At 43.2% G+C, this 26112-nt stretch overlaps 1 protein-coding gene across 1 annotated transcript in view; it reads right to left on the bottom strand.

Moving 5' to 3' along the window:
- Positions 1–26112, bottom strand: part of CIDEA (cell death inducing DFFA like effector a) — a 205567-nt gene that overhangs the window by 41007 nt on the left and 138448 nt on the right. Inside the window, exon 4 of the mRNA XM_069219754.1 lies at positions 15674–15855. Coding sequence (XP_069075855.1) covers positions 15674–15855 — 182 coding nt within the window. The remainder of the gene's footprint in view (positions 1–15673; positions 15856–26112) is intronic.

Raw genomic sequence — 26112 nt, 5'->3', positions numbered from 1 at the left:
TCTGCAATCTTTAAATTGACTACCTGCCTGCCATAACACGAAACAAGCATTGGCATACCCAATCGGTCTCGCCTATGCAAGAGCTGTTGGCTTTGCCAATTTCTTTTAGCTGTGTAACTTTGTTTTCAAAACTAAGACACCATCCTTCTCTTACAATTATTTAGAGTGAACGTAACAGTGCGGTGTTCTGGATTGTAATAAGCGATGTTGAAATTATTCTGAGAGCTATTAGTAGTTCGCAACATAACTGCAATAAAAAGTGTTTCATGGACTGTACCGGGTGTTTGTTTTGGCTCCACTGGAGACATAAAACAATAAAGGTGTAAGCTGTAAAACTGTCCCAAGGCCTTTGGCTCAGAGGATGAGACACGGAGGTGTGATTACGGGCAGCGCTGCGGAATTTGGAGCAGGGGCAGTAGGTTGAAAGTCTGGCCTTGTCTGAACATCCTGTGATTCTGGCCACATCACTTGATCTGTTCGTGCATTAAACGTGAATGTGATTTTGTGATCAAAATAAACCCAAAAGCTCTTGAACCCGTTTATATCCGTCGCAACAGTGTGCACGGGAGAGCAGTGTTATGCTTGCTAGAGGCTGTCTGTGCCATGTTAAAGGTGGCATGTGTGCCCACCAGTTTGGTGGCTTGCTGTTATACTGGGGTTAGGTGGAGCAATAAACATGCCGGAGTAGGCGGGGATATTTCATGCATATATTTTTGGAGTGCGGCCGCACTGCAAACGCCTACACATTTCACAGTAAATAGTGTTATACCGCGAGTTAAACACGGTGACACCAAAACAGAGGTAATTTTAAATGGATACAGTCACCCGATGTCATACAACAACTAAACCTTGGAAATGAAAATGCTAATCCGGCGAGCGAAGCACTTCCCTGAAGTTGTGCTAGAACAACATGCCAAGGCAACAAACAGTGCGCCCCGGCCAGCAACGCCGTGGACCTGGCAATCAATCGTCCGTTTATTAATACCAGCAAGGGTAGGGTCCGAACAAGTATAGTAAACATTCCCACCAGTTTGCTGTCGGGTCATTGCCAATGGTAAACCTCCAACGGGGAAGGGAAGTCCCGTGTTTGTGCTGCAGACTTATAGTATCCATTCAACACCTAATCATGTATGAATAGTTTAATCATGTAATTGACAAACGAGGAAAGGCTGGTTCGTTTAACGTGCGTGGCCCCACTTATTTCCTGCAATCACTAATCGTTCTAAGCACTGGAAGTGCCTAGAGCCCTGAATTGCTTTTCCGAGGGCCCGTATGGCAGCAGCCCCGGGGCTCAAACCTGCATGGCATGGCTGCCACTCTGGGCTTCTCTGACATGCGCTAATTTGCGTGCAGCGTGGCGGGAGGTGTCCTTTCTTTAATCAATGTAGGTCCATGTTCACATACAGTACATATACCTACATGCATGTTAACACTCCTGTGGGCGGGGGGCTTAAACCATACCTTTACTGCAAAATGTTGACTACCCACTTGTGTGCCCATGTGGGGGCCTCTTCCTTTGCCTCTCAGGCTACCCGAGGCCCCCTTTCCGCGCACCCCCCTGCGCCTGCATTGGAGGTGGGTATTGGGACTCACTGACTATCAGTGCCCCGTTTCTTCTGCCATCTTTCAACCATGCAGAACGAGGCACAATTATTGTGCTTTGTTCGTTGTATACACGGTGGCCTCCCCTGAACCCCGGCCAGCGTGTAGCATTTGGGGCCTTCGAGACACTAGATATGCACTGACCTCTTCTGCATGTGGACGCATGAATTGCAAACCAGACCAGAAGTAGAGCTTTCCATGAGGACGGGTTCCATTAAACAGGTTTTTATTTTAGGCACTGGAATATTGAGTGATTTGCCCAGAATCACAGGATGGTTAAGTAGGCAACTCTGAATTATGTAGCTCTGGCCCTAATACACATCCTCTCTCTCCCCTGTGAGCTTTGCGCCGGTGTTTCATGCGGATAAGCATACGGCTCAGATCCCTGGGACCCACTGCAAAGAATGTGTGTTGCATTAATACACACGGTTCAACTCAATATACTAGAGCTCAATCCAAAATAACGTTATGGCTTTTAGAAAGAAAGGCTCGGGGGTCGTTATGGATGTTGTCTGTGGTTCCACATAACGCACATTCTCTGTGGGGGCATTTCAGTGCTTCGCAACTCAACGACACTGTTATCATGCGGGTACCAAACATTACATTTGAAACCTCTGCTTACCCGTTTACCACTGAGTCAAGCGCTGCATCCTGCATCTGGTTTCTCAATTGCTGAGATTCAAACTCGTTCGCAGCGACCGCCTGCCTTTTCTGGACAAAAGTGCGAATTTACAAAGGCAATCGACAAGGAAGCTGGGAGTGAAAGTACCCTTACTGCCCAGGAACAGACAGCAGATTAGAACCCATGCCCAACTGGGGCAGATGTTCCCAAACGGTAGCAGCGGGGAATGCTGAAACAAGGCAGTAGTTGCTAATGTACCGCCCTAAACCCCAAGAACCGCGCTCACCTGATAACTGCTGAAGAGGGATTCGAACACCAATAAAACAAGCATTTACAATGCATCGGGTCTCGCGTTTGCTCATGTTAGAGCTGATCGTGGTGTAAACTCCTAACCCGACTTTTCACCTATCGGGCAAAAGTGCATTTATGTACATAACCCGAAAAAGTGAAATCAAGTAGGTAAAGCGCTTGACTTCTGCCAAGCGAGATCGCGCTCGTAAATTAGAGAAAAAAAAGTCCACGAGCCTGATGGAAAACAGCGAGCCTCGCATGTTTTCTGTACTTGGTCGCTGCGCTGGAGGAGGGCTAGCCACCGGAAAAGGCATAACCTATGCGTGCCTTCGACTAAAGAAAGCAAGCAGATTTTATTAGGGAAGCCCACCAACCAATAAAAAACACTGACGTGACAGGGCTCCGAGCCCTTTTATAAATACAAAAGAGTCTCCCTGCGAAACGCATGCGGGAGCACATGCAACACAGGCTCGATCCTAAAAAACAGGCTGGCGAGACATGCACTCACAAGGAAGGTTCAAATATGAAGGAAAAAGTAGCCCCAGAAGAAAAGCAGTGGATGGACACAAATACATGGGATGTGTGTGAGCTCACTGTGTGTGAACAAGATGTCTCGCACTAATGGGAACGCTAGTGGGACAATGTCACATCCTCAAACTGCCATGCTTTGATCTGCAGCCCAACCAAGCAATGGAAAATCATGAAACAGACAGCATCCTACGGCTGGTGGAGGAAGTCCAAAGCTCACTCTCTCTCTACTTCTTGCTTTTTTTTATTTATTAAGAATCAATAACATGACATCTCTAGAGAGGAAAGGTTGTCTGAGGCCAGACCTGCATATAAAGTAGGATACAAATGCATTGAGAGCGTCTTTTTGAAGAAAAAGAAAAAGACAACAGTGGTTGCTAATTGAGCTTGGTATCAAGCTGTAGGATTCTGGAAAAAGGTATGTTTGGAAAGTCCTTCTTTCTTCTCCACTGGTGCTTTGTTTCTCTACTCTCTTGCCCTTATTAAAGTGCAACTTTCCTCCAAAACGTAGTCATGGATTTTCCACTTCCTAAACCAAGGGGAAATTAGTTTTAGTAAACTCTCTGAGCCCCCTCATTGGTGTACTCGAGGTCTATATACCGGTATAGTTTCTGTGCATGAAGACATCCCTGTTTAAATGCCTTTTTTTGTGGGTTTCTCTTGAAAGGCCTCCTGCCTAATATTGTAATCTGAAAGTTATGTTAGAGTTAAACATTTTGTTTCAGTGATGAAAGATATCTTCAAGTGTATAATTAACCTAGGTTTTGTATTATTTTAGTTATGTCGGGGAAACTGATGAGCTTTGAGTCCAGAGGGTCTTGGAACATGCTTCTAGAACCAGAAAAAAAACAATTCAAATCTTCAAATCTACACGTCACTTCTGCCACCTTTCAAATCTCAACAACATACGGGAAACGATTTGGTGACTTGATTCTGTATCCAATGGTCAAAAAGGACTGAGACAGGAAACAGTCAGAACTACCCTGTAGGAGTCCTCTCTTCGACTTCATTAAACCAGATATTAATGACGTTGGAGCCTGTACATTGGCATCGGAGGTACAGGTCATCCAGTTCAGTTTTTTGGCTTTGAAATTCTGGTAGAAGAAGTCCAGCACTTAAAATGTCAATGAAGACTCACATGTACCACAGCAAGAAAACAGGAATGGACAAATACACTGGAACTGCTTGATTTGTAAAGAAAACTATACAAATGTGAGCACCTGCACATATCACTCCCTCTGATGACCCTAGGGACACTGTCATGGGGTTTTGTTGAGCAGCTGTTAGGAGCATGAAGGAAATACATTTAGGGCCAGATGTAGCAAAGGGTTTTTCCCATTCTGTCTCAATGGGAAAATGTGTTCGTACATATGGCCCTTGGTGTATAAAGTGCAGAGCACTCTTGTTTGTGTATCCTGTTTATTTTTACTTATTATTGTGTTCCAGTTCTTATTTTGTCAAGCAAACTCTGCATTAACTTTTTGTGAAGATGTACAGCTAAACACTAACTTCATGTCTGCAGTGATCCACAAATGAAATACGTTTTGTTCACAGGCCTGATCGTGGAATGAGCTTTCTTAATGCTGAAGAACAGAATGCTCATTAAAGTAGTACAAATATGCAGTTCATGGAGCTAGCAGGTTAATCATCTATCCGCATAATACATTTTTGATTTTGCAACACACATAGTATCCGTTAATTAATAGGACCTGAGAGGATTCATGACAATCGAGCTGAAAGTACAGGTGATTAAACTCTCATACTCCTGCCGCGTGACTCCAGCTTATACCAGCTCCATTGTACAAGAAGCATGGAGTGGGTTCAAAAGAACTTGTGTGTCACCTGGAACCTAAGACGACCGACCACGATAGCCCTTTATTTATTTCACTTGTTGAGTTGGCCATTCCCATTTGGTCAAGTGATTTCGTGCCCAACATAACATGACTTGCCCCATCATGACTGTGTAATGTACAAAAGTTAGGCAGCAAAAGTGAAGCAAAGTGGTGATGTTAAGGCTTCTTCTCTCACTCCCGGCCTCTCTTAAAAAATAAATAAATACATTGGGTCGATCCTAGGCCACCTCTCACCTTTCTGGGTTACTCAGTGAACTGCAGGTCCACAACCAAGAGAACTCCTTGCTTCACCCACCGTGCCTGTCTCCTCACCCTGTTCACTGGCTGCAAGCCCTCGAGTCAAGTTGTACTCGCACTCCCACAATCACAGAACATACAACCATTATAACGAAGATCACATTCACTCATAACAGCCTAGGCCTTTTAGCCTTGCCAATGCTTGTTCACTTTACTTGCTACAAGGTCTTGTTTCATTTCTGGCATCAAGGGAGCCTGGAACAGATCTACAGCAAAAGACATTATATAGTGAAGGTAGCAATGCCAACTTTGTTGCCTGTCGTTTCCCCGCATCAGTGGAGAGCACCCTTGTCCTGCGCCTCGCGGTGCTCCAGGGAAGAATGCGGACTTGACAGGTGCAGATTTGCTTGTCACAAGTGTAGAGCAGCACGACAACTGCGCCAGGGTGTGCGCAGCATTTTATGCTGCGGCGGAGATGCCAGGATTTTGTTGTTGTTTGTTTGAATGGTGATCCGATACTTTCCATTTGGCCTGAAGTGCATTGAAACGGCCAGTAGCAGTTCAGTGAGAGGGGCCTCCTACCGCATACCAGGAAGGAAGGTTCGGACTGTAAGAAAGTGATACATCAGATTGTGAACAAAATGTCCGCAGCAACAGAAGGCGCTGTAGAGGAGGGTCTGAATGACTGCCACTCCTTCAAGAAGCCAATAAAAACTCACAAGGAAGCAACCTATCAATGGGATCCACGCGACTCTGTATTAAGACTAAATGTATATATATTTGTATATTTTATATATGTTTGTATACTGTACAAACGTACAGGAAAATCAGTTAAACACTTTATTTGGCCACAAAACCCCACTACATACATACATACATACATACATAGAGTAACAAAACAAAGAGCACCGCGGTTCTTTGCCGAGCCACGATTAAAGTCAAAGACAGCCAGAGTAGAGGAAAACACAAACACTGGACCAGTGCTTCATTTGTAAATAAAGACGTGCCGGTGCCCAAAGCTCTCCTCTTAAACACGCGGCTGCTGCAATTAAATGCGGGAACACGGAATACTGAGACAGCCTAATCCTGAAGCCATCTCGGGCCTCTTCAATCCATAATAAACACCCCCAGCCCTTCAACTCAGTCTAGCAGCTTTCTACTTTCTCCTTTTGTGGCACTTTTTCGTTTTTCCATTCCTCCGCCTTTCCTATAGGTGTCTTTTGCTCCCAGCAAATGCTTGAGGCAGAAGAATAAGCCCCGGCCCTCAAAAATATGTGCCGGTGCTCAACACCGGGAACATCAAGCACAAATTAAGCACTGTACTGGACAGACCTCCATACGCGCCATGATACTAATCCTTTAGGGCGGTATTCGTGAATGTGCTAAATGCAACAAGCGGTGAGGTAAACGGCACGTGGGCATCCTTGTTCGGTCTCCACAAAGGTCATGTGTTCTCCACACTCAAAGTAAGTATTGCATAACTGGGCTTGACCCTTGGGGATGCACAGCGAGTCCTTGGCCTTTATACCGCACACCGACTAGAATGATATCAAACAGCACAAGCAGAGTGGCGTTCCATGCCTAAGGGTAGGACCCCCATGTTGCTATTTTCAGTCAGTTTCCAAAACAGAGCAGCACAAACCACTGTCACTAAGAGATTCAGGCTAATGTATTATTGTGAACTGTGGGCCACAACTCTTAAAAAAGTAGAGTAAGTAAATGAAAACTAAGCGCACACAAAAAGCTATATCTGTGCCAACAAAATCCAGATGCCATTTGCAGAATCAGAATCTTCATATCCGCATAGGTGCACCACGTGGGTGGGTTTTCCTGGTGTACTATGGGAGAAGGCACCGCCAAGTGGTGAACACCTACAAAGTTTTGACCATGTAGTTGTGTGTGTATATATATATATATATATATATATATATATATCCCTTTTCCCACATCATAGTGCTTCTAAAGTTACACTTAGTTCAACTAAACGCATGTGGCACAATGAGTGTGGGAGATTGTCCCTTGAATTTCTATTTTTCATGAGTGTAGAAAACCGACTTTCTCCACAAGAGGTATTGTTATCTATGCAAAGGAAAATAAGGAATTGCGCCAATACACATTTTTCTTCAGTTTGCTCATCAAGGGTGGAGTCATGTCCAATGTTTGAAAGCACCGGGGCAGAGGAGGTCAGGGAGGCATGAAAAGGAAAGGCTCTTCCTTTCCTTTTCATGTCTCTCTGAGCATTGATCGTGCTGCAGGAATGCCCACTAGACACCAGGGATTTAGTTTTTGTTTACAGATGAGGGGAGTGGTCCCTTGGCAAGGGTCGCTCCCCCTTGTGGGCTGCTCGGCCTATATTAATTAGGCCCATCTGACCCCAAGGGGAGCAGTAACCTCTAGGCACCAGGATTCAATTTTTTTTTTTTTTTTTTACAGGTGGGGCGCGACCTCTTAGGGGTGGCTCCCCTGGGGGGGAAAATTTATTTTAGGCATTTTCTGCCCCTCTTGGGAGAAGATCGGCCTATTTTTATTAGGTCATTCTGGCCCCAAGAGAGGCAGAAACCACTCAACACCAGGGGTTTTGTTCTTTGTTGTATAGATGTATGGTGTATTTATTTAAATATTTATTTAAAAATAAAAAAGGAAAGAAATAAGAAAAAACAATAGGGTCTTCAAGAGGGGTGCTTTATTCTAAAAGGATGAGAGACAGTTATGAATTCAATGCTTTCTCACTTTTAGTTTTTTCCAATATTTTGTGCCAGCGTTATTAATTATAACTCTACTTAGGGTTTAGGACTGATTATAGTCCCAAAGGGAATCTTTGTATTTGTATGCACTTTGACCCTGTCCCTTTGGGATGTGAGGGGTACCTCTTCAACTTGTTTTTGAATTGATTTTGTCTCATACTTTAAGTTTTGAGTTGAGATTTAAATTTTATGACAATAAAAAGTGTTGAACCCCAATTACGGAAAAATATGGAACACGCTCCTTTGCAACAGAAAAGCATTTATTAATCCTTGCTGATATGGTTATGATAGACTGTGATCCCAAAATTGTATTCATAGTACGTTTTAACAATCAATTTGAATATCACCATTCATGCATAGGGCTGGATAGCCAAAAATCTAGGAAACATTTTCCTTGTAACTTCAGGCCAAACAAAGTATCTCTCGAAGGAAATGCATTCAAACACTGCTGGTTGTAGAAGGTGTGTGGAATATCCCACTAGACTTCCCTACAAGTGTTCTCAATAGGCATTTGAGAAGAAAAAGTAAACACCATTGCCTTAGTCTTAGTGCACATGGGGTGCTTCAGGGTAATAGAACAAAGCAGCAAGCAGATTGGGTAACATAGGAAACTGCTCATCATGCAACAGTGGGGATTTCTACTCTCTACTTGTGATAGAACCACTGTAAGATTACTTTACTGAAAATGAACTAGTGTTTTTTAAACTTCCAAATCTATACATTATCCACAGCCAAGAAGTGAAATTTAGTAAAGAAGCAAAAGATGTGCACTTTCCAGTGATCTGCAATTCCAAATGGGTTATTAGATATAAACCACTAGCGTTTCCCAAGCAGCCCTTTTATGGCAACGGAACATAGAAGAAGGCATTATTGTCATGAATAACTTGAATGTGACCAACTTTCCTGACAGAGGTAGAAGCTGCTAAGACAGCAGACATTCAGAAAGTAACTTTTTAATGGAAAAGTAGTCTATTTAAGAAAACCTTTCAAAAGAGATAACATGCGAGAAGGGTAATAAAATGGCATCGTAGTGCGTCATTTTATAACAAAAATGACTAACTAGGTCAGTTGTCCTAAACCCTTACAGATGCAAGATATTTTACAAATACCCAAAATGACAGAAATCGACCAGTTATGAAGTGTATGCTTAACAGTCAAAGTAAAGAAAGTCACTTCTCTTAGTCTTGGAATGCTTCATGGTTGCTTATACAACCTCTACTTTGGACAATGAAGGGCTCTTATGATTGAAGGGTAATACCTAAAGAGCTAGGTTCTCAAGGCTGCAAGTATGAAGAAAGTGAGAAGTACCTTACCACTTGACTGAAACAGAAGGTTCAATCTACAAGGGAGGATTGAGGCAACAGTGTCAAAGAGAATGCGTCAGAAGACCTAACACATGCCCATCTAATATGCAAAGCTAGAGCTTTTATTACAGTGGCCATACACAACCAGACCACAGGGCTGACCAAAGGTCAGACAGATCCATGTGGTGAAGATCCAACCAACCAAATGTTGTAGTTGGCCTCCTAATCCTCTTAGCCGCCTCTTATAAAATCAACTCATGTTGTAACTCAGTGGTAAACCACTTCTTATTGTGCCTTTGATCCTGCACACTCTCTTTCATATGCCACACTAAGGGAGATAGTGAGGAAGGCAATGCCTTGCTTCACAAAGGCATCATATTGAAAAGGTGATTCAATTATATAACAGTTTGATTAAACACATTTAAATACTGGTTGCATCGAAAACAATGCTAACAAAGCAGCATTTTATTATGCAGATACCGGAATGTTCACACATTGCCATTTTGCAAAGTTGGAGCATCGTTTATTTTTCTGACTTACTTTTCTTTTTTTTAAAGCGTAATGTTCAGTTTGTGGACAGGGCAGCATTGTTACAGAATGGCCTTACCATTAGAAAGAGGTTGCAACGTATACACCTAAAAGCTCACCTGATCTCAAACACTGCCAGTTATGCTGGGGACTGTCTTCTTTTTTTCCAGGGCTTCCTTCACATTTGTGGGCAAATGAAATCTGGATGTGAGCTTCCAGATGTTGTAGTCCAGGACTTGTTGGTACCAAACTGATACAAACCAGCCTCTTATAGCTCCTCCTGAGGACCAAGATGAGATGTATGCCTGCAGGACTCAGTCCAACAGTTGGTAGGCTGTGGTCTCACCCCAATGTTGGGGAGCAGGGATAGCCAGCACCCAGCCCTTGGCTCAACATACATGCCCTTCTCTCAGTCAGGGGTGTGGAATTACTACAACTCGACACCCAGGGCATGTTGTTTGGACATGTTGTTTGGAGTCAAGGACAACAAGTTTTCATATTTATTTTGTCCTTGGGACAAGTAGGCCCAAACCCCTGCAGCACAAGCTATTTGACTGCCAGTTTACAGGGAAAGGAGCTGTCTGCAGTTGAGGAAATATTTGTGTCCATAGGTTAGTGCTGTTCGGACCTGTATTTTAGATTCATTAATGAAAAGCCTTTGTTATTAGGGTGAGCATTCTAAATATACATTTTAAGGTCACACTGCACTACTGACAGTGGTTCCAGTTAAAAAAAAAAAAAAATGTACACACGTTTGAAAAGTTTAACAATATGAGGCTTACTATAATGCTCCCAGAATGGTCTCTGATTAAATGCAAATGTTTGCAGATGAAAATATATTCATAGTGGAAAATCAGTGAAACCATTTTCAACCAGACTATTGGAAACATGAAAATAATCAAGCACTGGCAAAGCAAACCGATCCAACATTGGTTGTCAGTCTTTTGTCAATATGTGTCTTGTTTTGACATGGTTTTTGTAACACTTTATTGTTTATTGTGGGAGCTGCCAGGCCCTCACCATTGTAACAAACAAGGGCAAAAAGCAAAAGAAAAAAAATATATTTTTTTGTCTAAAAAAGCACACATTGCCACTGGAGTTCCCGACACTGAACAAAACTACTTTGTGTGCCAATATGCTCCTTGTGGAACACCAGAATGCCATCACTCACAGTAAAGCCAGCTGATAGACTGATAGAGATAAATCAAGTTTTAATAAAAAACAAAATGCTTAGGTTAGCGCCGTACCCAATTGTGGGCCAATTCCTAAAGAAAGTCACAAAAGTTAACCCGTAGTATATGTCTTTGCATTAGTGGCTTTCAGGAATTCACAAGAATTTACAGAAGAAGACTAGGAAATTGTACTCCTAGAAAATATTTGTGAACTGTATTTTAGCACAAGCAAACATGCATGTGTAGATTTGCTCATGCAGAAATCTATTGAGCGTTTACAAGTTCACTTTACCTCTAGCCACTTTGCTCCCAACCCTGGAAGAATTTCTACTTCTGCCTTTGTCAGGTGTAAATGTCCAACCTTTTTCAGTATGGGAAAAGATCAGAGAAGGGCAGGGGAAAATCCTAAAAACATGCAAGTTTGTAGGTTTGCACAGAATCAAAGGCATTCCAGCCCTTAAACTATTGCTTACTGCTTCCTCCAACCCACGTATGTAGACCCGTAGATCTGTGGTAAGGTGGCAAAATAAGGAAATTGCTATAGTAAGGCTTGAATTGCTAGTATTCAAGTCCTACTATAGTATTTAACCCTGGCATACAGAGGCTATTATCAGAGCTCTTACATATTGAGATTGCTGCCATAATTTGTCTCTGCACTACATGGCACCAAAGGGACAAGTAGATTATTTTTTTTACAAGACAAGTAAATTTAAGAAGCAACCTGGCCCATGGACATTTTATTCAATTCCACATCCCTGGCCTCAGACCTCCTGGCCTATACCTTACCTTACCAATGACTTTGTTACACAGTTCCCTCATTCGCCTACACTGGTTACAGCAAACTAGGGCCACCCTCCATGGTAGATGTGGTGGTGGGGGGGTACAAATGGACCACCATTCGGCCTTGAAAAGTGCCCCTGGTACATGGAAAGGCCATATCAAATACATATATACAGGTACAAGAACACACACACAAACCCAAAAACATAAAAAGCCAAGCATACATAGGCACATGCACGTACATGACCATCCTGCTCATCTACACCTCCCCCACCCTGGAAGAACCACTTAGAGCTAGGGAGGTGATCGCTAGTCCCAAAGATAGATAGGGTGTAAGGTCCTTCCTTCATGCATAGTTCTGGCTTTGCTTAGAGGTCTAAAGGGGCCCAAGTACACACGTGATTAGCCATTCCCAGCCCTGGCCAAAGCTGATTAGGTACAGCAATCCAATTTGGGGCCTGACCACCACCCAGGAAGGCTGAGGTTGGCAAGGTTGGGTTCTTTGGTGCTTTGCCTCACTACTTTCGTCTATGACTTAGGACAGACATAATTATTTACTAGAAAACAAATGAGACTGAGCACAGGGACTTCTGTGTTTGGGGATGTACAAAACTTCACATTGACAAGAAAAGATCTGGTACTCATGCAGCAAAGCAAACATCAGTCGGTGCAAGTTTCTCTTGTACTTTATAGATAGGCTGTGCTGTGTCAGCCATAAGATGGGGTGTGCTAGAAAGCCTTCATTGTTTTTTTAGGGGTTTCAAAAAGAAAAGGCAACTATTGATGGGCCAATTTCCTCATCCTGGATGAATGTTATTTTGCATGTTCACTGTTAAAGAGTGTCTCAAGATTGACACACCCTGCTCTGCATGCACGGAGAACCCTAACACTGTGCACTCCATTAATTTGGTGACCAGAAACTATTTCAATCTATGGTTACTACTTATCCAATATCACTACATAGATGATACCCACTCAATAAATGCAAGTTTATTCTCTTATCCTCTTTTCCACCCAAAATTAAGTAGATGGCCCAGTGGGAGTGAAGTGTTTCAAGGCTGCCCCATTTCCACAGGAGACTGAGCTACTCACCTTGGCTCACAAAATCATGACCATTTCCTCATTTGGACTATTTGTATGGGTTTTATCCTAGACACAGTAACGTAATGAAAACATCGACTTTATTTCATACCACATAAATGGACCTCCAGCTGCAATCCCACTTTCTTAAATGGCGTGGATTATCTGCATCAGCAGCTTAGTTGTAATCAATCGACCAGCCACCCCCACCCCACTGCCCCTCCACCCCCCGAATCCATGCACCTGAACTCTGCTCAGCTTGACATATCTTGTTCAGAAATGCTTTTTTTCCTGAGACTGCAGATCATTCCTCCAGACCCGGAGCCATGACTTTGGACTTTCATCTGCTAGCAATCCTGCTTTGTGACAAAGTCCTGTTTAATGCAGCAATCTACCTTTACTGAAAACTTTGATCCCAATGTGTCAGGAAGTTTCTGCTCATCTCGCTTCTACCTTTACTGCTAAACCCGAGAGTGGCGACAGTTGAACTTCAGGAAACTGACTGGAATAGTTATAGAAAAAAAAAATAATAAAAAAAAAAAAAAGATATGGGGGCGCTCACAACAATAGTGTGGTCCTGAGAACATATAGATGAATATCAATGGAGGGTTTGGTTGCTGGGTGTGATCATTACTGAAGTATTGCTGTGGTGGACTGGATGGTAGAGGGATTCGCATGATTGTGATTGATATGGAGTAAACCGTGATTACATGGCTAGAAGTGAATAATGTTTGAGTTGATGTTGATTTGCGGTTTTATAAATAAAAAATTAAAAAAAGGACTCTGGCTTGCACTTGCTTTGGTCTGAAACTCGTTAAATTAGCAACTATGTGATCTACTTTGGGAATGTGTAGAAATGACATCCTTTCTTACCACGGGGTACTAATGAGGCATGAAACAAAGCAATATTTTTTTCTGGATCATTCCGTTCCAGGTAAACGATAGGGAGTTTACGAGTGTGGGCCTATGGATCTGCTGGAAAAGAGTTCTGCTGCCACAGAAGATTCAATTTGTACGTAAGTAGTTCAACGTTAGGAATATAAATCTTCAAGGGAGATCAGGCAGTTGCTAACTCCATATCTTCTTCTTCCCTTGCTTGGATGAAAGCCATGGTGAGGACAAAGGTGAAGGGGTAGACGCTGCCATTGAAGGAGACAAAACTGTAATGGGAGACACAAGCCCCTTTTCTATAAGGTGCCTAGGCCTCGGTCCCATGAAGAGCATTAGAAAGAGAATGGATCAGCAGTTGCAGCAAATATGCCTGGCGATGATTTGTAGCTCTTGTCGCTTTTTACAGGAGATATTGCAAAGTGTGTTCTGAAAGAGTGCTTGATAATCCTTATGCTTCAATGGACGTAAAACTGTTGGAAACCCAATCCTGAAGTAGGGAACTACCTGTAAGGCGTCCTGCTTAATAGGGTGTGTATACTGTCAATGTAGAATATGTTGCACCAGAAGAAACCTTTCAGTGGGCCATGTCCTGACTGATTTGAAAGTGAACCACATCCCAAGTCCTAAGGCATATGCAAGTCTAAAATACAAGGCACATGCAGTTCCATAATGCATAAATGCCCACTGATAAAACCAGACTGTTCCTCAAATCTAGAGGGGCACAAAACTGTCTGTCTAAACTGGGATTTTGACAAAATGTCAGAAAGATAGTTATTACTTAACAGAGGATCAACATGGTTCTGAGCGGTCTAAATCCAAGCCAGGGCCGGGCAATCTGGCAGACCTTAGGCCCAAATCCTAAGGCTTCCATCACTTGTGAACAAGCCAAACCTTAGGCAGACAAATGCTTTTGCCGTGCAAATCAAATGGAGAAGTTGTAATCAATGGATTCAACTGTTCCAAAGGAAAGCCAAAAGGAAAGGTGGGATTGGGGGGAGGTGAAGTTTGTATGTGGATGTGGGGGGTGAGGGGGGAGGGGAGGGCAGGGGTGGCGAGGCTCCTTTAAGGTAAAAAGGAATGGGCTTGTGATAGGAGCTTTTCTTATTAAAAGCATTAGTCTTTGGAAATATGGTGTGCTTCTCATAAAGTGACATCATCTCACAGAAGTTAATGGCTGGGACAAGGGAGGGCATGAGGAGGAAATGCTAACAATGAGAAACAGAAATGGTTTATCAACACTGATCAGCAAATCAACTGTGACATAGCTAGAAATTGAGACTTAGTATTTTCTAGCAAGTGTCAAGTATATTGTCATTAGATGGCTGAATCCTTTGAATAAAAGCTAAGAGTGGATGAGAGAAGTCTTCCACATGCTCAATATCATTTAGGATCAAGATTAGAGACGATGAGATTTGTGAAATTTTTCTATACTCAATAATATATTTTCATCTCATTTGAGAGTGCCTATAATTCATCTACATTTACATTTTCTTAGAACAATTCATGCACATACTATGTATTAAACATCAGCAATGTGAATACCAAAGAATTATGCATAAAAATGGATCCTGGAAGTTTGTAGTCCTGCACCACACTACATTTTATCAAAATGCTATGCAGGGGAAAAAGTGCTGTGTCCAAATTCACACTAATATGATTGGTAATGGAAAAACATTTATCTTGATAATGACAGTGCAATGGTGAAAGCCTGTTTAACAAAGTTTGTTAAAACATATCCTGAGAACATTTCATAGATGAATATCAATGGAGGGTTTGGTTGCTGGTGTGACTGTTACTGAAGCACTGCTGTGGCGGATTGGATGGTAGAGGGATGTTTGTGGGCAAACTGAAATCATGGCTTGCTTAGAAGTCATCAAGCAGGGAATCTGGGCCAACTTTCTAACTTCCGCTAAAACAAAGCAGTAAGTCTCAAAGGAAAGAAGTGATATTCCCAACGAACACCAATCGTGGTTATGAAACCATTTTAATCTCATTGTGGTACATTTCAATGGTATAAAGATCAAAAGATATAAATACTCACCGAAGTACTCTTCGTGCCCCCATGCATTGGATGTCATACGATACAGAATACATTTCATAAAAAGTTGCTCTGATGTTCAAACAGCCAATGAAATCCTTTGGATTCAGTTTATACAGATCAAGGGTAATTTTCGCAATGCCTCTTTTCTTTTGATTAGTTAGAGAAAATTTGCTGTTCCTTTCCTAAGTTAAAAAAATAAAAATGGCATATCAAAGGCAATACTAAAAGTCACTAGGCTTGAGCATGTACAGAAAATACATCGAAAGAGAAAAACGCAGACGGTGACAGGGTAAATAAAGTTAAGGCTATCAGAATAAACTATTATCAGTATACCATGAACTGGGATAAAAAAAAGTACAACAATTAATTCATTAAGAAAATGTCTTCAAACATCATGAAGAAAGTGATCACAAAATTGCCCATCATGAAGTCAGAGGCCATGGTGGTTACAAATATCATGCCTAATTGAGTTATAGGCAAAATGACTGTGTATTGCATTAGATCTACATTCCCCCACTTATTCGCCAGACTCCACAGGTCTCCTTCCTTTCCCATGTCCTGAAAGGTTGGCTACAACATTTCTAGTCATTTTGAGGCCAGCCAATCGGAATGCAAGCTCTTGCAGGGGGTTGACAATGTGGCGACTGAACTGAATAAAAAAGCACCCTGGCCCAATCAGATCACTCTATTATTTGAAGTTGGGTGCCGTCGTCAATCCTGTGAACCGAAACATCCACATATGGGCCAGCGCCATTGGTTCTCAATATCAGTTGAGGACTGCTGACAGGGAGATGATGATAATGCCTGATTTTGTAAGAAACACTCTATGCCTTGGAACTTCTACACTGTTGAATATATAGTCCGTAGTAGCCCATGATAACATTGAATTCCAACTGCCATCATTCATATTTTAGATACTTCCTTTTTGAGTGACCTGCAGTAAGACAGCCAGCTTTTTCAGAGATGAAGGCTGTAGAAACACAGTTGCATCACAGAAAACAAAAAAAACTTGTTAAATATCTTGGATAGGGAGAACACGTGTGCGCAGAGTTTTGCCATGCCTCTTGATAGCAGTCAATGAATATTGCAGAGTATATGTCTCGGGCCCTTAGAGACACATTATGTCAAATAGCAGCCCATATCCGTCCGCAACGCAGCAGAAGGTAGACGCTTCTCCACTGAACAAAGGACTTTGGAGTGATCCTCAATCCAGAACTCCACAAGCTCAGCATACTACCATGTCCTTCCAAGGAAGAATTTAGAAATCAAGAATCCCAGTTGATGCCACATCTACTGTTCCATTTTGAATTGCACTAACTACTTGTACGACTCCATTAAGAACCTAACACCTGACCAGAGGTAATGATTACGTAGTTGTCACTTTTGTCCAATGTGAGTTGAAGGACTCTTAAGGCACTAGCATCATGTGTAACACTGTAGATTTAAAGCCCTCAGGATGTCAGCAACATAAAGGACATGCCAGTGGCCACTTCAGTCACCAGAGTGGTCTCATTTCGACTAAAGACAGTGCTCGGTTTGCTGTGTTTGTCTTGCCTTCTAAAGTTATACTGATGGCACCCAAAATTATACTTAACTCTCATGCCTCCATATTGTGTATACTATGTAATCTCTCATCCTCCGTCACAAGTACAAGTTCTTACTACTGGTGGTCGCTAATAGGTAGTTATCGTCAGGATAATGCTTCCATAGCAAAAGCATTTTTTGACTTACCTATATCTTTGGCACCGTTTGATGAACCTTCACTAAATTTCCCCCAAAAAGGTATGCCGGTGATTCTTATTGACCATGGAAAGTTTTAGGGTGAACCGTCAAGCGGGGGCTGGGAAAAAGGGGTAAAAAAAAACATGTGTTTCCCATGTTAAGTCCCATAGGAGTTTTAAACATGACTACAGCCTAAACCGCTGGACAGAATTGTACCAAAGTTGGCAGCAAGGTACGTTTCAGTACACAGATTACACTTTTGAATATTTGGTGTTAATCCGTTCAGTAGTTTTTGAGATATTAAAGGGGAAATACATTTGTATATCTAGGACCGTAGATCTTTAGTAAAAAATTTCAGGGATTGCAGCAAATTCACAAGCCAACAGGAATGCTGTGATTGGCTGGCCACAACCTGACCAGAAAGCTGTGATCGCTATTTTAGGTAACAGGACACGGTCCCCGGTGCTGAAAAAAATAAAAAAAGAAATTAAAAGTGACATAAGGGATCAGGGTGGAGGTACCCTGACCCAAGGGCTATGATATAAGTGTCTTTGAGGGTGAAATTATGACCTTAAATTTAATTAATTATTTTTCACAACACGTGATATTCACGATTATGCTACAACGCTCAGCACGCCCCCTGTGTAAAATCACGACAGATGGGCAAATATCGGCAAAAAAAAAATCACACTCATTCATACACTAATTCATTCACTCATAGAAGCACTCAGACACTCATGCAGCTACTGACAGAGCCACTCAGAAACTCACACACCCACTAACAGGCCCACACAGACACTCATGCACCCACCCACACACCCACTCAGACCCTTACGCACCCACTCACAGACCCACTCAAAGACCCATTGAGACGTCACACATCAACACACAGACCCACTCAGACACTCCTGCACCCACTCTCACCCTATCTCCTACCCAGACAGATACTCTCACACCCAGGGTCGCCATCTCACACCTATTCTCACTCCCAGAAAGACAGACCCTTCAGCTGAGTATGGTTGGGTGGTTATAAATGTTAAAAGGACTCTATAATTTGGGTCAGATTTTACACACAGAAAGCCATAGAAATTCAGTAGTTATAATTATACTATCTCAAAAAACTATAACCCGTGCCCTAAGGTAACTATAACTCATGACCCTACCAGATTGTGCATCAATTATTTTACTGCAAATGCTGCAGTGATATTAACAATGATGTCATGGAAGATGTCATGACTAACAGAATATGTGGGGTAATTAGCAGTGCATGGTGAGGGAGTGAGCTATAGTTACCTTAGGGCAAGAGTTATAGTTACTTGAAATAAGTATATCTATAACTGCTGAATTCCTATGGTTTTGTATGTATAACATCTGAACCCCAACTAGAACGCCCCTGTAACATTTGTTCTGTTTTAGTGAATTTCCGTTTTTTTTTTTAACATAAAGTAATATTTAATTACCATACTTTAATCCAACCCGTACCGATTACAGTGCCGGAGACCCCTTTCACAGGGCCTAGCGCAATCTTTAATTTAGTGAGTGGCACACATACCCACCCTCCCTGAGCCAATTTAAACCCGGGACCCCACTCCAGGGGCCCAGCGCAATTGTTATGGTGGGGGCACACACAGCCCCCTCCCCAGGACATATTCATTTCTGGGGACCCCATCCCCAGGGGCTTGCCAGTATACTCAAGGGAAAGGGGGCTCACAGTCCCCATGCTCTGGTTGACTTTAGCACCAGGGACCCCATTCCCCAGCAGTATATCCAAGGGGGATTGGACATGGTCCCCCTTCCCCAGGCCAATTTTGGGCCTGGGGACCCTAAACTCTGATGCCCAGCACTATATTCAATGCTTAGGTTGATTTCTGCACCTGTGACATCATCTCTCTGGGGCCCAACCAGGGCAACCACCACACTGTCGTTGGGGGATGCAGGGGCTTTGGGGAGAGGGCTGTGCTCACTGCAGGCAGGGAAATGGATAGAAACTCCGCTACCAGTGGGTGGGAGCACTTCTGAAGTTTTTCCCAGCTGGGAGTGGACTTGGTGTTTGGTCCAGATTGTTGGGAGATTTAAAAATTCTCCCACCAACTGAGAGCAAACAAAGGTATCCTTGCCCGACCTGCTGCTGCGGGCAAGGAAACCATTATGTCCTGGGGGTGGGCACTCCAAGACATAGCTGCTGAGCGGCCATGGGGGTGGGCTCCGTGGGCCATTAACGGCTTTGGAGGGGGGCCAGGAGGTTACGACCTCACACTCTTAATGGAATCGGCCCCCAGGGGCTGTAGAGGCATGGGGAGGGGGACTGTACAGCCCCCTACCCATAAATAACAAATACAGTCCAGGGGTAGGCTCCCAGGGAGTCATAACAAATAAATGCAGCCTGAACTCAATTTTGTTCCCCCAAAAATTTTGCAAAAGTCTTGCGGGATCGCATTGTTTTTCTCTATTGCAGAGCCACCTGAGCAGGGACAGTCAGGAACCCGTTTTATACCACCACTTTTATTATTACAGGTTCGACCACATCGGGTCTTGATCGCATGACCTGTGGTGTTCTACTGACTGATAAAAACAGTTGTACAGCATAGACAGGAAAAACACACTTAAATCAACTAGTCCCTCATCTCAGATTTACAAAATAAATCAAACAACAAAAATCAATCATTACATAATACTAATGTTTCCTACTGCAGGTTTACTCCAATAAAGTAGCACTGAAAAGATTTAGCATTGGAAAAATTATACAATCTCCCACCCAGTGCATATCAAAAGTGCCATCACCCAAACGTCCACCATTCTCCAAAATATTTATGTTGCCATTTTAGTTTCCTTTAATTCGTAGTTCATTTCAAAATGAGTCATTTGCACAGCTAAAGGCAGTGTTACATCATACCATTTAGTCTCGGCAAGTCCACAGGAAAACAAAAGCAACTGCTACAGTAGCCTCCCTTAAAGGTGTAACCTCATCATGGTCCAACACATTTCAGCGGCACACATGTATACAAACTGTAAGCAATACAATTGATATTTATATAAGTTCAGACTGGGATAATATAAATGTTCCTGCAACAATTTAACTCTTTTCACATATAAATCATATTGTAGTCTCATGAATACCAGCTTTAGTAGCCTAACATCACGTGCAAAACATGATTACTTCCCAGTGTATGTTGGGACTTTATATTTGGGGTATATTCTAATGGTGTGGAAGCAATGTTTTTAAGAATACCGAAATCAGTCCCATGAGAACGAGTGGGAAGTAAGTCTTTTCGAGTCACGAGATCGAGGGACTCTTCCCATTTCGGCTCCATTGCATGGGCGTCGACTCCATCAGCACAAAGTGACTCAAACAGATGGTCTCACCAAAGAAAAAACGAATATATTTCCACTACAACACACACAAACACATATACACACACACATCACTCATGACATGTTCTATGACATCATTTATGACATCACTGATGACATCTCAAATTACATAATTGATGACATCACCGATGACACCATCCAAGCTTCTTTTGTACACATTTCTCTATAAACGGGTATGGCATTAGAGCTATGAAACCAAGTAGAAAATAGCTCACAATAATATGAAGCATCATTACTGCTATCATACGTACAACCCCCATAGGCGAAAGTGGCTTTTGTTAGGTGCAATAGAGACCTATACCATGAACTTCATGGGTAGCAAAGTTCATGTTGACAATCAACCACAGATTAACCACGTGGGTGCCCAGTTACCCGGTGCCGAGGACAAGACCAGCTCGTCCTGCTATGGGCCCCTGATGGCCAAGCACCCCCATCCCCTGGGCAGGGATGGAAGGGGAATCACTTCCCCTTCCACCCCCGCCTCCAGACCCCCTTGTGGCGTCTGATGACGTCAGCACGCTAACGCGTGCTGACCTCATCAGAGGCCTTCCCCCCCGTGCTGGAAGCTCAGCTTCCAGCACCGATCGGAGGAGAAATGCAAAAGCATTTCTCCTCCGATCACATGGAGGGGGCAGAGAGGCATGAAAGGAGAGGAAAGGCCTTTCCTCTCCTTTCATGTCTCTCTGAGCATTTCTACTGCCCGATCGCTATGCGATCGGGCAGCAGAAATGCATAATAGACACCAGGGAATTTTTTGTGTGTATTTCAATAAAGGGAGCGGTCCCTTGGGCAAGGGCCGCTCCCCAGGGGGGCAAATTATTTCTAGACTATTTCTGCCCCCGGGGAGGGGAGGGGAGTTTAGAAACCACTAGACACCAGGGATTATTTATTTTATTTATACTTGCGCATAAGGGGAGCGGCCCCTTGGGCAAGGGACACTCCCCAGGTGGCCAAATTATTTTTAGGCCTATCTGCCCCCCGGGGGGGGGGGGGGGGTTAAATGTTTTTAGGCCTTTTCTACCCCCCCGGAGGCAGATCAGCCTAATATAATTAGGCCGATCTGCCCCCGGGGGAGGGGGCAAAAACCTCTAGACACCAGGGATATATCAATTTTTTTTATTTACTTTATGTTTTGATGTATGGGGAGCGACCCCTTAGACAAGGGTCGCTCTCCTGGGGGGGGGGGAATTGTATTTAGGCCATTTCTGCCCCCCTTAGGGGCAGATCGGCCTATTTCTGTTAGGCCAATCTGCCCCCAAAAGGGGCAGAAACCTCTAGACACAATGGATTGGTGTTTGTGTATGTGTGTGTTTTGGTTGGGGGGAGGGAAGCCCCTTGAACAAGGGCCGCTCCCCATGTGGGCACATTACTGTTAGCCATAACTGCCCCCCTTGGGGGGCAGATTGGCCTATTTTTGGAAGGCCCCTCTGCCCCCAAGGGGGGCAGAAAGCCCACCAGAGTCAGGGAAGATTTTTGTTTTCAAAATAGTAGGTTTGGGGGTATGGCCATACCCCCACCCCAAATAAATGGGGCCAAAGTTGTTCTGTCCACCAGTGGGCAGATTGGGCAATTACCCCCGATCCACACCCTGGGGGGGACAGAAAGTCTACTAGATGCCAGGGAATAAATGAAATAAAAGAAAATAGTGGGGTGGTGGCTACCAACCAGTATGGGCCTGGTTATGCCCCCACCCAAACTGAAGGGGCTAACAGCCTTTCAGCTCTCCCCCGCACACTAAAAATCTTATCCCATGGCAAGCAAGAGGACATTTGATTATTTTTGTTTTTTGTTTTACATTTGGGTCATGAGAGCTTGGTAATTCTCAAAATCGTCCCACTTGGAATGGTGAGGGCTGCACTTTTTTTTTTTTTTTGTACTTTGGGACGCTGCCATGTAGGAAAATCCACAAGACCTAGACACATCTGAAAACTAAACATCTATTTGATTCCAGGGTGGTGTGCTTCACATGCACCCCGCACCATTTCCTTACCCACAATGCCCTGCAAACCTGCAACTTTGCTGGAAAGCACACATTTTTCCCACATTTTTGTGATGGAACCTTCCGGAATCTGGAGGAATCCACAAAATTCCTACCACCCAGCATTGTCTCATCTATACCGATAAAATTTCTGCTGCATTCGTCAGCCTAAAAATGATTTTTTTCAAACTGCCCTTTTGGACCCACTATGGTTCCCCCTCGATTCCGATGTGTTCTTGGCTCTTCCCTGTCACAGGCACTTGGCCCACCTGAACAAGTGAGGTATCATTTTTACCAGGAGACTGAGGGGAACGTTGGGTGGTAGGAAATTTGTCCTGGTGATCCCACACAGATTTGAGGTTTGCTGAGGATCCTGGGTAAGAAAACATTGGGGGATCCACGCAAGTCACACGGCCCTGGACTCCCACGGGTATCTAGTTCTCAGAAATGTTTGGGTTTGGTAGGTTTCCCAAATGGCTGCTGAGCCCAGGACCAAAAACACAGGTCCCCTCCGCAAAAACAGGTAGTTTTGTATTTGATAATTTTGATGTGTCCAGATAGTGTTTTGGGGCATTTCCTGTTGCGAGCACAAGGCCTACCCACACAAGTGAGGTACCATTTTTTATCGGGAGACTTGGGGGAACGCTGGGTGGAAGGAAATTTGTGGCTCCTCTCAGATTCCAGAACTTTTGGTTACCGAAATGTGAGGAAAAAGTGTTTTTTTGTCAAAGTTTGAGGTTTGCAAAGGATTCTGGGTAACAGAACCTGGTGAGAGCCCCACAAGTCACCCCATCTTGGATTCCCCTAGGTCTCTAGTTTAAAAAAATGCACAGATTTGGTAGGTTTCCCTAGGTTTCGGCTGAGCTAGATGCCAAAATCCACAGGTAGGCACTTTGCAAAAAACACCTCTGTTTTCGTTGGGAAAATGTGATGTGTCCACGTTGTGTTTTGGGGCATTTCCTGTTGCGGGCGCTAGGCCTACCCACACAAGTGAGGTACCATGTTTATCGGGAGACTTGGGGGAACATAGAATAGCAAAACAAGTGTTATTGCCCTTGTTTTTCTCTGCATTTTTTCCTTCCAAATTTAAGACAGTGTGTAAAAGAAGACATCTATTTGAGAAATGCCCTGTAATTCACATGCTAGTATGGGCACCCCAGAATTCAGAGATGTGCAAATAACCACTGCTCCTCAACACCTTATCTTGTGCCCATTTTGGAAATACAAAGGTTTTCTCGATACCTATTTTTCACTCTTTATATTTCAGCAAATGAATTGCTGTATACCCAGTATAGAATGAAAACCCACTGCCAGGTGCAGCTCATTTATTGACTCCGAGTACCTCGGGCTCTTGATAAACCTACAAGCTCTATATAACCCCGCAACCAGAAGAGTCCACCAGACGTAACGTATATTGCTTTAAAAAATCTGACATTGCAGGGAAAAGTTACAGAGTAAAACGTAGAGAAAAATGGCTGTTTTTTCACCTAAATTTCAATATGTTTTCATTTCAGTTGTTATTTTCTGTAGGAAACCCTTGTAGGATCTACACAAATTACCCATTGCTGAATTCAGAATTTTGTCTACTCTTCAGAAATATTTAGGTTTCTGGGAGCCAGCATTGGTTTCACAGCCATTTCTGTCACTGACTGAAGGAGGCTGAAAGCACAAAAATCGTGAAAATGGGGTATGTCCCAGTAAAATCCCAAAATTGTGTTGAAAAATTGGGTTTTCTGATTCAAGTCTGCCTGTTCCTGAAAGCTGGGAAGCTGGTGATTTTAGCACCGCAAACCATTTGTTGATGCCATTTTCAGGGGAAAAACCACAAGCCTTCTTCTGCAGTCCTTTTTTCTCCATAAAAAAAACGAAATATTCACTGTTTTTTGGCTAATTTCTTTGTCTCCTGCAGGGGAACCCACAAAGTCTGGGTAGGATGTTGGAAAAAAGGATGTTAATTTGGCGTGGGTAGCTTATGTGGACAAACAGTTATGAGGGACTAAGTGTGCCCTGCCCCAAATAGCCAAAAAAAGGCCTGCCACCTCACGGGGAAAAGGCCTGGCAGCGAAGGGGTTAAAGGGTAACCTGTACTGCACACAGTGTTCAATCTGTATACAACTGTTCAGGGAAAACAAAGTTCTTCCAGATACTCAAGACCTGTTACATAACTAATGCCCTACCACAGATAGTCTTTACCTGCATCAAACCCCTCAGTCACTGAACCTACAGGGAGAAGTGAAGTGGATAAGAGTAGAAAAGTTAGTATTGTAAACAGTGTTTACTATACGTAGAGTTTACTCTGTATCACACTGTTTATAGACGGGCAAACTCATGAGAAATACACAACAGATTATTTAAAGAGTATCTACTAAGAACAGTGTACACTCTATGTAAAATGTGTCCAAACAGAGACTAGTCAGTTAAAATAACAAAGGTCTGAAAGTGCTGAAGATTATACTACCTGCAGCCTTTATAGTGTGGTGAAAACTTTACAGATAACCCATCTTCTGAAGAGACACACGCACATGTACGTAGGTTAGTACCTGGTGAACACAAACAAGTGTCACCTGCACAGTGTTACCACTCGATACAAAGATTTATCAAGTATCAATATCTCTACACAGCTATGATGCCCTAGGAGTACATGCACTCTTTAAACACTTACATCTATTAGTTGGACCCAGGTTGTACGAAATTAGGTCGAAAAGTAATATTAATATGATTGTTATCTTGCACTATGTAAACTAGAATACAAACTAAGAGAATCTTTTGATGAGGTCATTTGAGAGGACTGTGATATCATAAATAATATCATACATGTCATGAGTGATGTAATATGTGAGGTCGTAAGTAGTGCATGGCATGGGTGCAAGTTACAGTTCGCTCTGCTAACTATAACTGGTGAATTTCTGTGTTTTTTCCTTTTAGTTCAAACCGCCAATCTTGTCACTGACAGATTCACATAACTAGAATGTCACTTTAACCTTTGTTTTTTTCAGTGTATTTCTTTTTTTTTTTTTTACGTAAATTAATTTTATATTATCATGCGTAAAGCCAACCCCGCCATGCATGGCCTTGGGCTGTGCGTGGTGACTGGCAGCAGACGCCCCCACCAGTAACCAATTGAGGAGTTCAGCACAGGGCTTGGCCTGTAGTCAGGCCCTGTGGTCAAACCCCCAGCAGATTGCCATGCACAATCTTTGCTGTGCAGGACGTAGGGTTGGTCTTCGGGCCCCGGGAACCAATACCCATCCTCCAGGGCCGGTTCCAATAAAAAAGGGGAGGGGGCAGCGTGGCTTTTTCCCAAAGCATGAAAAGGACCCGGGGACCACATCCTCTGGGCCCAAAATCTAAGGGAAGGGGGCAGCAT

This window comes from Pleurodeles waltl, chromosome 2_2, assembly GCF_031143425.1.
Source record: "Pleurodeles waltl isolate 20211129_DDA chromosome 2_2, aPleWal1.hap1.20221129, whole genome shotgun sequence".
NCBI lineage: Eukaryota > Metazoa > Chordata > Amphibia > Caudata > Salamandridae > Pleurodeles > Pleurodeles waltl.
Note: the sequence above shows the minus strand (reverse complement) of the source record. Positions and strands in the feature narration are given on the sequence as shown.